The sequence below is a fragment of the Suricata suricatta genome, chromosome 2 (genome assembly GCF_006229205.1).
Source record: "Suricata suricatta isolate VVHF042 chromosome 2, meerkat_22Aug2017_6uvM2_HiC, whole genome shotgun sequence".
NCBI classification, from domain to species: domain Eukaryota; kingdom Metazoa; phylum Chordata; class Mammalia; order Carnivora; family Herpestidae; genus Suricata; species Suricata suricatta.
Window position 1 is genome coordinate 110,364,632 of NC_043701.1, and position 12,930 is coordinate 110,377,561.

Consider the following 12,930-nt stretch of genomic DNA (forward strand, 5'->3'; position numbering starts at 1 on the left):
TGTTTGCCCTCATAGGTGTAACAGGAGAAACCTAACAGAGGTTCATAGGGAGGGGAAGATGGAAAAAGAGATGGAGAGAAAGGGACATGAATCATGAGAGACTATTGAATACTGAAACCGAACCGAGGGCTGAATGGGGAAGGGGAGGGGGATGGGGGTGATGGTCATGGGGGAAATACTTGTGGGGAGAAGCACTGGGTGTTATATGGAAACCAATTTGACAATAAACTATTATAAAAAAATAAATAAAAATAAAATGTTACTTATAAAAAAAAGATTCTGTATCTCTCTTCCTCTTCCTCCCTCCCCCTAAAATAAGTTAAAACAAACAAACAAACAAACAAAGTCCTTGTCTGCTAATTCTAAGGGCTATCTTTGCATCATTTCAATTGCCTATTGTTATTATGTTTTGTTTGTTATGGTCACATTAGTTTCTTAATTTAGTATGGATCACTTTTTCTTGTGTTTCATATCTATCAATTTTTGGCAGTATCTATTGGATATTAGAAATGATAGGTTATAGGCACTTTGAATTTTGTTAAGGTTTTGTTGTTGTTGTTGTTTGGGTTTTTATTTTTTTCCCTGAAGAGTGATTTTAGTTTCAGTGGGCATTGGCCCTGTTGGACTGGAACTCCAGTTTTGATCTCTGTTTTGCAGGGGGCAGTTGCTTGTATTTTGGGTCGGTTACTTCAGCTTTCATTTTCTGTCATTTTACAGGCCATTGTTTAGTGGTCGGCATGAATTTGGGTGAACTTTGTAAGCAGTCTGTACAGATACTCTTTCGGTCCAGGGTTTATCTCATCTCATTTTCCAGCTGCTTGTGAGCCCTATGGTGTGTTCTCTGATATCTCAAGCCAGTAAGACAATAGATTCCTTCTGCATGAGCTGCAAGCAGATTGGACAGGGTAGGCCCCAAGGCAAAAGGCAGCTTTTAAAGTATTTATTTTTGAGAGGGGGTGGGGAGAATCCCAAGCAGGATCCATGCTCTCAGCACGGAGCCCTGTGCGGGGCTGCCCTACATGGGGCCTGATCCCAACTGCGAGATCATGACCTGAGCCCAAATCAAGAGTCAGATGCTTAACCAAATGAGCCACCCAGGCATCCCAAAGAGCAGCTTTAAAAATAATCACTTGGATACTATTTTTCTTTAGAGAGAAAAATATTCTCCATTTTCTCACTGATTTTGATCCCTTTCAAGGATTTTCAGATAGATTCTGGAGAGTATGTTTTCTAAATTTTACAAACGTTATCTCTGGGAAGATTAGTCCAACTAAACTATTCTATCATTTCCCAAAGCCAGAATAATTTAAAAAAAGAATAAACATGCAATGCCAAAACTAAAGGCTGTTAATTTCAATATAGTAGAGCCAATACACAGTATTAGTAAAAGTGTTACTTGGCTAATCTGGACACTTTATTTCTAGTAGTACTGGCTAGGTTTATGTTGGATGCTTTTAGTAACTGTCATATTCTTGACTCATGTTTTGTCTCTGCTTATAGTTATTCAAAGCATCCAGATTATTTTTACCTGAATTTCTCCTTCCCCTAAGTCTGAGTTACAGTAAATGACAGAAAACAAAAGAAGGAAAGAGCATGAATGGCCTTTATTCTTTCACACAGCAAATAATCACTTTACTTTTTTTGTAATGTTACTTTAGCCATTCTTGCCTGCAGCATCAGAGATAGTCACTAAAACAGTTGACATGAAGTATCACGTTTAAAACTAATTCAGAGAGTGATGTAAACTATTTAATAAAAAGCAGTCAAAGCATAACTTTACAAATAGTAATTGTGACTTCTCAAAACACAATCTGCACTCTATCAATAGGCTATGGACTAAATCCTTTAGATAAAAATAAAACCCACAAAAAAGTTAGAATGTTAGAGGCTCACTGTTTTATTTTGAGATAATTACATTGTTATATTATCCCCTAGAATTTAATTTTCCAATTGATAGGGTTGGTGTAAGTAGATTAGTAGTTTATCTTGTTCAGTAGAATGAGATTGGAATGGCTTAATTATCTGTTTTATTGCAGATTCTTAGAATAGTGTTCAAGTTATTTGCATAATGATTAAATCAACTTAACTTATAATTGTATTTATTTTCTTATATGACCTTGACCTTTTATATTAAGAATTTCAGTTCATTTTAATTTTCACTTGTCACAGTGTTCATAATCATTTTAGAGTTAAGTATTAGTACAATGTGCAGATGACCTGAAAAATATCTTATCAGAATTTTGTTTTAAATTATTTTTGTTTGAGTTATTGCTTTCTGTATAACAGCCATAAAGTTTATTCCAACCTAATGTTCAAAAACTTTTGCATTTTTTTCTATTAGTAATTTTCAACTAATTGTGTAACTATTACTCCAAACTAGTCTCCATAATCATTTGTGTAAGTATTATGAAAGTTAAATAAGGAAAGACAGATGAAAATTAAATGTACCAACAAAAGTTAGACCAAAGAGAAGAATAAGGAACCACAAAAGGAGATCTAGCAACCAAAAGAGCATTAGATTGTTTTTCTGTTATTTTAAGGACTATACAGAGCTTCCAAATCTGTTGTGTACCTGAACACCAGATTTAATGTGGGAAGGAAAACTGAAAGTGCGTGTGGCAGGAGGAAACATTAAAATAAATACAGACTTTTATATTTAGTTGGTGTCAGAGGATCGGCTATTTCTTCATACCATGGGGTTCTTACCCCTGTAGCTCTGTAGCAGTGAATACTTCCATAGTCCACGTTGGCCCTTGTGGAAACTGAAGTATAGTTTCACCAATTCAAAAGAAGTCATCATTACTATTAACATCCTCAATAATATCCTTGTCAACATTAGCAATACCATTTTCATGGTCAGAATCATTAAAATTTATCTGTTTGTTTTTTGTCAGGCACTGGGCTGAAAAATTTACATGCCTTAGCTCATACTTTCTGATACTATGGGGGTGGGGGAGATAGTTTTATTATCTTTATTTACAGATGAGAAACTCAAGGCTTATAATGTTTAATTAAGTTGTCCTAAGGTCACAGAGGTAATAAGTAGCAGAGATTGAACTGAAAATGGGATTTCCTGTTCCCCTGAACATATGCTGTTAACCATCATAATCAAAAAATAATCTGGAAAGAATATGAAGCATAAGCTATTAATTTTAAAGTCTCTAGTTTGGCGTTTGCCATTAAGCAGTATAAAATGTAATAGCCAAAATAATGTTTTATTATTATGAATAACTCAAGGTATGTTTACTTTATAATTTCCTACTTCGATTTTCAGTATAGTTTGAATTGCTGGAATAGAATATTTGACCATTATTATTTTAAGGAACATGAGAGAGCTGAATATTTCAAGGAGCATATTTATAATAAAGCAAAGTTCTTTCAATTTATAAACTAGTATTTTTACAATGTTTGCTTTTTTTTTTTCTCTCACTCTCCTTAGGAAAAATTAGATGTAGGGGTGAGAAAAGAAGTTGATGGCATGGGAACTTCAGAAATAAAATATGGAGACTCAGTATGCTATATTCAACATATAAATACAGGCCTCTGGCTAACTTATCAGTCCGTGGATGTGAAATCAGTGAGAATGGGGTCCATACAGCGTAAGGTAAGATGACATGAAAACACAATTTATAGCCGTCATTTTTTATGATGAAAGAACACCAACCGAAGATGAGGGAGCTAACACCCGTGGACCACATGCTAAACACTATTTACATGCAAAAGGTCAGATTCCACCATAGTAATCTCTTTGGTTTTTGTGGGGTGAATAATGCCAAACATTACATCATGACTTTAAATATTAAGTGAAGAAATAGTGCCTGAACTAGACAGATGCTTGGTGTTTCTTGAAAGAAAACGTGTGTTTCCAAGGGTGTGGAGTTATAGTTGAGTTGATGAGATCTCATATGCACCTGTTAGCTTGGTCTCTAGCCGCAGCAGCATTACAGAATTTGGAGCCCACGGAGCACTGTCTTAGCATTTGGAAGATGAATAGCTAATGGGCAAATTGGAGCAAGTGAGGTTGATTGGATTTCAAAACAAACTTTTATTTTGATAATGATGTTTGACCCAGCCCCATAACTACCAGATTTAGCAGATATTTTCTTTATCTTTTCTCCTCAGTGTTTTATTTTGAAATATTTCAGACAAAAAGAGAAGACCAATCCAATGAATATCCGTATACCTTCAAATTAGATTCAACAGTTACTAATAATTTACAGTATTTACTTCCTTTTACTCCTTGTCTCTTTTCTTCCTTCTCTCTCTCCTTTTCACTGTGTGTATGTGTGTTTATATGGGTATATATATGCATATACATATGTGTCTATATGTGTGTGTGTATATATACACATACACACAAACACACACACACACACACACACACACACATCTCGGCACATCAGTAACACCATTCTTGCACCTAATAAATCATGAATTCCATTATATCATCTAATATCCTGTTTATATTCATATTTCTTCTTTTGTTCCAGGAATGTCTTTTATATCTCATTTTATATCAGGATCCAATCAAGGGTCATACATTTTATTGTACTTTCTCAGTCTCTTTTAATGGAGAACAGTTTTCACCTTGTTTTTATCCTTGACTAAGAATCTAGGCCAGTTGTAGAATACGCCGTGTTCTAGATGTCTCTGATTTTTTCCCCCCATTGCCTTTGTCCCTTGTAATTGCCATATATTTGAAATTCGGTCTAAGGCTGTACTGTCCAGGGTAGCAGTTCTTAGCCACATGCAGCTATTTGGTGCTTGAATGTGACTAGAGCTACAGGAACTGAATTTTTCATTTTCACTTTAATTAATTTAAATTTAAAATCTTATGCTTGATTAAATTATTAGAGGGTTTTTGTGCTTGTTTGGAACAGCTTAGGTATGTGAATGTACTCCTCCAACTACAAATGCCATCAATTCTGAACAAATCAAGTATTTTCAGTAACACTTTTGTATCTAAATCAGGATGCTCTAAGTATCCTGGATTTTAAAGACAAAGAACAAATTTGTTCTGTTTATTACATGTTGACATAATAATATTTTGTATATATTGGGGTAAATCAAATATATAACTAAAATTTCACTTAAAATACTTTTTTAATGTGGGTTCTTGAAAGCTCAGAAGTTACAGACTTTAGAAATAAGTTCTGCCACCCCTTCCTGCCTACCCCATGCTTCCTTCCAACTAGTACTGCTGTTCAGGATAAATAATATCATTGCTTGTGGTACTGGAGATGAGTTTTGTTCAGGGCTTTTTATTTTAATTTATGATCATTATTTTTACTAGATTTACTATACTGCATCCTGTATTGATTATACCGCAATATTCACCAGAAAGGTTAAAGTTCAAAATGTATTGCACAGATCATCAGGAACAGAAAGAGTGAACAAAGCAAAATTCTTAAATCAGATATTACTTCCTAACAGTCCTTGTTTAGTATCAGATTTTCCTTATATCTTAACAGTTGAATATGGATATATGGTTATGGGAAAATATGGGTAGAAATGATAACATTTTTGTGAAGATAGAAATAAGTTCCCATCAGAAAATCACTAGAAACTTCAGGTGTTCTTTTGCCATTCTAAATAAGTGGTAAATGCAAACAAAAATGTATATATAATATATATATATAATAAATACTTTTTAAAAGTATACATATATTATGGCATAATCAATTATCTTCAACCTTTTTTTGTTCAAATACCACTTGAATGAGTCATTAAAAATCATGCAACTCAAGGGGCACCTGGATGGCTCAGTCAATTAAGCATCCATCTCTTGATTTTGGCTCAGGTCATGATCTCACAGTTCGTGAGTTCAAACCCCGCCTCCGACTTTGCACTGATAACATGGAGCCTGTTGGGATTCTGTCTCTTTCTCTCTGTTTGTCCCTCCCCATTTGCTCACTATCTCTCTCTCAGAATAAATAAAAATAGACTTAAACACACCTCATGACATGGTTTTCATTATAAATTTGAATAGTTGAAAATAAAATAATTTCTGACCCTCTGTACACATGCCCCATTATTGTTATGGTTCACTTTGAAGTGTGCATTTTCTTAGCATCCTTTTAGAAAGGAGATGGTGGGAGTAATGGCATTTTTGTTTTGTTTTTTTTTTTTGCATTTGTACAGGCTATTATGCATCATGAAGGTCACATGGATGACGGCTTAAATTTATCTAGATCTCAGCATGAAGAATCACGGACTGCACGAGTTATCCGGAGCACAGTCTTCCTTTTCAATAGATTTATAAGGTACATTTTCTTTTGTTATACTGGTTTGACATTTTATGTCAATTTCTTTATTGGATTTACAAATACACAAGTCTAAATTGTACCACAGTGATAAATCTACAATTTGATAGGTTGGCAAAACACATTAGAATATGAGAGCTAGATGATTTTATGCCTTTTAAAAAAAATAAACTTTTAAAATGGGAGTGTAATTTTATTATTTTTTAATTTGAGAGAGAGTGTGTGTGTGTGTGCAAGTTGGGGAGAGGAGGGTTAGAGAGAGAGAGAGAGAGAGAGAGAATCCCAGTCAGGTCCTGTGCTGTCGCTGCAGAGCCTGACACAGAGCTCGATCCCACAAACTCTAAGATCATGATCTAAGCTAAAATCAAGAGTCTGTGCTCAACCAGCTGAGGCAGCCAGGTGCCCACAGAATGTGACTTTAGAAATTGTGTGTGTAACTTGTATTTGATAGCTGCAGGTTAGGATTATTGTATAACAGACCCTTGTGCCGGACCTACTTATGTTTCCTTCCACATTGAGGGTAATGAAGCCTAGATACTTTGTGAGTTTTGAACTGTATTAAAAAAAAAATAAAATGATTCTTATAGTAACTATGTTTCCTACCTCATAACAGAAATAGTTGCATATCTTTAAACTAAACCAAGCTTGTGGTCAGAGTGTTTTCTGGTAACATTATACCATATACACTTTGGCTTGTGATGGGAATCAATATCTCTTTAAATTTACCAATTTGAAGGGCACCAGGGTTGCTCAATTGGTTGAGAGTCTCAGTCTTGGTTTCAGCTCAGGTCATGATGTCATGGTTCATGAGTTAGAACCCCACAGCAGGCTCTATACTATGCCTAGGATTCTTTCTCTCTCCCTCTCTCTCCCTCTCTCTTTCTCTGCCCCTCCACTGCTTACTTGTGCTCTCTCTCAAAATAAATCTTAAAAAATATTTTTAAGTAACTAAACTTGCCAGTTTGATGGAGAAACTTATATTTGAATATACATGTGTATGTGTATGTATATATATGTGTGTGTGTGTATGCATTTAGAATAATTTTTAATTGAATTTATTCAAGAATTGTGAACATGGGTATATTTCATGTTTGTTGACCATATTTTTTTTAAACATTCAGGCTTTTAAAAAAATTTCTTTTTTTAATGTTTATTTAGTTTTAGACAAAGAGAGCGAGAGAGAGAGAGAGAGAGAGAGAGAGAGAGAGATAGAGAGAGAGAGGGAGAGAGAGAACGGGGAGGGGCAGAGAGCAAGACACAGATCTGAAGGAGGCTTCAGGCTCTAAGCTGTCAGAGGGCTCTGAGCCCCGACATGGGGGTTGAATGCGTGAACCAAGAGAGCATGACCTGAGAAGTCAGAGGCTCAACTGACTGAGCCGCCCAGGCGCCCCCTGTTGACCATATTTCTTTATTTAATTTCTCTTTGTGACTTACCCATTAATTACTTAATTAATTTAATATTATTTAATTCATCTCACTCATATGTTTTTTATATATGTGGGATTACTTATATGCTCATTACTATTTGCTGAGCCATTAAACTTTCTGAATTTATACAGTTCTTAAATATATCTCAGAAACTTTGAAATGTTTTACATAATTACAGAATATTATAAAGGGTGTGTTATTTTAAGTAAACTAATTTGATTCCTTTGTAATATTCATAAAAGCACCAAAATTCTTTAAAATGTCCAGGTCTTTACAATATTGGCACCTGTGTGCTTTCTAAAGTAAATTATTTTTAAGTATTCATTTTATTAATGTAGATTTATTTATTATTAAGAATCTAATTTTTAAAAATGCATGGAACGACTTCTCTTTTTCACCGCTTAGAGTGGAAGTCAAGACCATTTAGTATATCTTCATTTGTGTTTCTTAGAAAATTTATTTTCTGCCACTCTTCTGTTCCTTGTCTTCTAGGTCAGGATAGTGGTGGTGGTGATGGTAGTTGTGTGTGTGTGTGTGTGTGTGTGTGTGTGTGTGTGTGTGTGATTTCATTTGTGTTGTGAGAAGAGACTCTATTCTGGATTGTAAAAAATACCTATGAAACCTTTTATTCCTTTAGGTATATTGATGAATGTATTTTTTAAATTTAAAAATTAGCATTTATTAATTTTTGAGAGACAGAGAGCACAAGCAGGGGAGGGGCAGAGAGAGGGAGACACAGAATCTAAAGCAGCCTCCAGCACTGAGCTGTCAGCCCAGAGCCCCACATGGGGCTCCATGAGCATGAGATCGTGACCTGAGCCGAAGTTGGATAATTAACTGACTGAGCCACCCACACGCCCCATGTTAATGAATGTATTCTTAAAGAAATCTGTGGTAGTAATATTGTTTCATCTTCAAATTATAAAATATAGAGATGGAATTCATGGCTTTAATGTTTGCTCTGTGTAGTGTAATTCTACCATCTTTGATTTTCCCCAGTTACTTTCTCTTTTCATTTTTTGTTCTTGATAAATTAAGATGGTAAATGTCTTTATAGAGATGGAAGTTAGAAAGCTTAACATAATTAACAATTTTAGAGTCTTGGATTGTATTTGACAAGAAGCTTCTAGAAAGTAGTTGAATTGTTACATTTCTGATAGTTGATATATTAGACTTCATAGCCTAAAAACTGAAATTTATTAAAATTGTTTCTTTTTAGATTTAAAAATGTAGATGTTATATTTGAATCACTTTTGAATTTCATTCACTTCAGTCTGATGAGAGTTGAGTTTCACTTTATTATAAATATATTTATGACTCAACTAAAGTTTAATAGGAAAACAGGTTTAGAACAGAAATATATCATTGCATATAAATTCTCATTTTAAAAGAGGAGAAATAACTTTCTTCTGAAAAGTCATTTCTGTTTGTTTTTGGACATAGAAAGACTTGTCGAGATGATAAAACTGGGTAATAGATAAATTCCACTGTAATTTATTTGAAATTGTGGACAAAAGCTTTAGAAGAATTGTGTAGTTTTATTATTTCTACTGTTTGTAAGGCTGAAGTCAACTCTTCAAAGATTATTTATAATCCTTATGTAATTGATGATACATTTTAAATTATATTTTTGAGCATTGTAAACATAAAGGAAAGCTAATTCTCATTTGCAAGGCTCTTACTGTTTTTAAAATGTAAAGTTTAAAACAGTCAGATAGCTGGCCAGACATATTTCCTTGGAATAAAATATTGCCATTTAATCTGGCTGATGCAGAGAACAGGAAAGGAAGTATAATATTGTATGCGTTAAATTCCATCTTGACCAGTATTACTATCCCCACTATAGTACAGTAATTCTCACATTTTTTTATGGTGTTTGTTGTGTGTCTTTTTAAATCAACTTCTTATTTTGGAATGATTTGATTTACAAGTCCTATATTTTAAAGTTATTTCCAGGTACATTCAGAGCTATGAATTTTAAAATTCTGAATCTTAGAAAGCTTAACAAATTAACCCATTTATATGCCAGTAATATGTTTTTCTTCAAAGGCTAGAAGATGCAACATGTTTCTTAATCCAATTTTAAATGTTTTTTTTAGATAAAAGCATCTTAATTTCTTATTTTCTGATTAATAAGAAAAATTTTTATAATTAATATCATTGGAATATATGTTTAAACAGGCAGGAATTTAAAGAATGGCAGTGAGGGTCAGTGATTTAATATCAGGTATTATTAGTTCCTTCTTTAAAAACAAATAGTAGAACAATTAAAGGCCAGAATTATGAATCTGGGAAGTTTGATCTTAGTCCTCGAGGTATGTGGTGGTTTAAAATCAGAATACAGAGAACAAACAGGGTTGATGGGAGTGGGGGAGAGGGAAAGTGGGTGATGGGCATTGAGGAGGGCACTTATTGAGGTGAGTACTGGGTGTTGTATGGAAGCCAATTTGACAATAAATTATATTAAATAAGTAAATAAAATGCGTATCAGTTGGTTTCTAAATATTGGGATCATTGGCTTTGTAGGAATTGGTTCTTGAGCCCTTCAGGTTTTTGTCTAGACTAGTTTCTGTTGATACTGGTGGATTTTTTTTTAAGTTTTTATTTATTTTGAGATGGAAATTATGAGTGAGAAAGGGGCAGAGAGAGAGAGAGAAAGAGAGAGAGAGAGAGAGAGAGAGAGAGAATCCTAAGCAGGCTCTGCACTGTCAACACAGAGCGTGATGCAGGGCACAGACTCACAAACTTTGAGATCATGACCTAAACCAAAGTCAGATGCTGAACGAACTGAGCCACCCAGGTGCCCCGATACTGATGTTTTTATTTATTTTTTATTTTTTAAATATATGTTTACTTTCTGAGAGAGCACAAGCAGGGGAAGGACAGATGGAGACAGAGGATCCAAAGTGGGCTCTGTGCTGACAGCAGGGGAGCCTGATGCAAGGGTTGAACTCATGAACCCTGAGATCATGACTTGAACTGAAGTTGGACACTTAATCGACTGAGCCACCCAGACGCCCCCCTACTACTACTGGTGTTTTTAAAATAGCGTCATATATACTTGGCAAAATTTAGAATTTTTCATTTGAATATATTAAGTATTGCTGTTTGAGGATAACTAGGCCCTTTCTTATGGGTTCCTTTTTGCAGAGGTGTGGGGAGAGAGAGTAAAACTTTAAATCATCGGTGGTCTAAAAAACAGTGGTCTAAAAAACAGTAAGATTGCAGATTGCTGATGTCGAGAAATGTTTGCTATGTATTTTAGGGGCCTTGATGCGCTCAGTAAAAAGGTGAAGGCTTCCACCGTAGACCTCCCTATAGAATCTGTGAGTCTGAGTCTGCAGGACCTCATTGGCTACTTCCATCCCCCTGACGAGCACTTAGAGCATGAAGACAAACAGAACAGATTACGGGCTCTAAAGAACCGGCAGAATCTCTTCCAGGAAGAGGTGAGTTTCCACCAACATTCATTTCTTGGGTGCTCTTGTCTTCAGAAAACCACTACTCTTGGGGGAAATTCTCTGGCAGGCTTGCATTTTGAGTTAGATGGGCAGATAAACTGGGGCATAAGGGAACTGGGCCTTGGAGGAACCCTGCAATTATTTTTGTTTCTCTGTGAGTGCTAATTTGAAACAATGAAACTCTTCACTCTCTTGGCGAAGGGCATTTTGTTATACTGTCTGCTCAGTCTTAGCACTGATCACTCACTGCGCTGCAGTTGGCTTCCCACAGTATCTCCAAGTGTCCAAATGAACACAGGCTTTGAAAAGCGGGAGGTGGGGGGAGGGGAGGATCCCCAGGGAGCTTTGTGTTGGGAGAGAGACTGCCCAGGGGAGGTCAGGCCACCTGCAGAGAGACAGCGCTCCAGGCTGTCTGCTTGGATGGAGCAAATCTGCTTCTTTCTTTTACATGTTTTGAGTTTTTGCATGTGATTTTATTTCATGCACCTGCCATATTTTATAGACAGAATTACAAAAGGACCGAGGTAACATCTAATGCTCCTTTAAAACGAGTGTTTGAATTAGTACCATAGACAAGAATTTCAGCAGGAGGATGTCAGAGGTGAGCTGGCCAATCAGCCTGCTCAGCCCCATGCTCCTTTCCTCTGAGCGCTCCCTGTGTGTGGAATAATGAATGTTTTGGAGTAAAAGCATCTTTGTAGAGTTATCTAAGACAGAAAGGTTACAGCATATTGTTGAGTGCCCACAATTCCTCGCTCTACATTTGTCTAGTTTGAAAACTGTTTCCTAGTTTTTCATCAACAGCCTTTGAATTAACATTAATTTTTGAGGGCTGTCTAGTGTGTATACAGAAGAAATGATGAGTCTGGAGACGGTAGTGCTGTGAGAGCAGGGGCCCGCCAACACGAGCCAGTAATGACATGGAGTAGTTTGTTGACACCTTTTCTTTTCTTTTCTTTCTTTAAGTTTTTATTTAATTTTGAGAGAGAGGCAGAGAGAGACAGAGAGAGAGCAGGGAAGGGGCAGAGAGAGAGGGACAGAGAGAGAATCCTAAGCAGGCTCTGCACTGTCAGCACAGAGCCCGATGGGAGGCTCGACCTCACAAACCGTGAGATCATGACCTGAGCTGAAACCAAGAACCGGACACGTAACTAGCTGAGCTACTGAAATACTGGGCTATGGAAATTTGAAGTATTGATTTGGATTTCTTTTCAATTTCTCACAAAAGAAAATCTGGACAGGAACTAACAAATGTACTTAGGGCCATGGTCCCTCTTACAACTCTGTGTGAAATAAGTTCCCTTGATTAGTCAACTTTTTCTAGCACTTCCTTTTATGTGCTTTGCCTCATTTTGGCAACCTGGATCTAGAAATACTATTAAAAGCTTAATTCCAAATTCAGGTAGCATCTTTTTTTAAGTTTATTTATTTATTTATTTATTTTGAGAGAGACAGAGACAGCACAAGTGACAGAGAGGCAGAGAGAGAGGGAGACAGAATCCCAAGTAGGCTCCACACTGTCTGTGTAGAGCCCCATGTAGAGTTCGAACCCACAAAACTGTGAGATCATGACCTGAGCCAAAACCAAGAGTTGGACGCTCAATCTAGTGGGCCACCCCAGGGGCCCCAGATATAGTCAGCATCTTGCACGGTTGTGGAATGCATTTTTGATTTGCTTCAAAGCTAGCTTTTTATGAGTTTTTCTTGATTCATTTATTAGATCTTTAGTTTAGTACTAGAAATGATGATGATGATCATGATGATGCCTACCTAAGAAC

At 35.9% G+C, this 12,930-nt stretch overlaps 1 protein-coding gene across 1 annotated transcript in view; it reads left to right on the plus strand.

Moving 5' to 3' along the window:
* The window catches only part of RYR2 (ryanodine receptor 2), a 526,329-nt gene that overhangs the window by 162,737 nt on the left and 350,662 nt on the right, over positions 1–12,930 (plus strand). Inside the window, exons 13-15 of the mRNA XM_029919427.1 lie at positions 3,440–3,604; positions 6,142–6,263; positions 10,957–11,140. Of these exons, the coding sequence (XP_029775287.1) occupies positions 3,440–3,604; positions 6,142–6,263; positions 10,957–11,140 (471 nt within the window). The remainder of the gene's footprint in view (positions 1–3,439; positions 3,605–6,141; positions 6,264–10,956; positions 11,141–12,930) is intronic.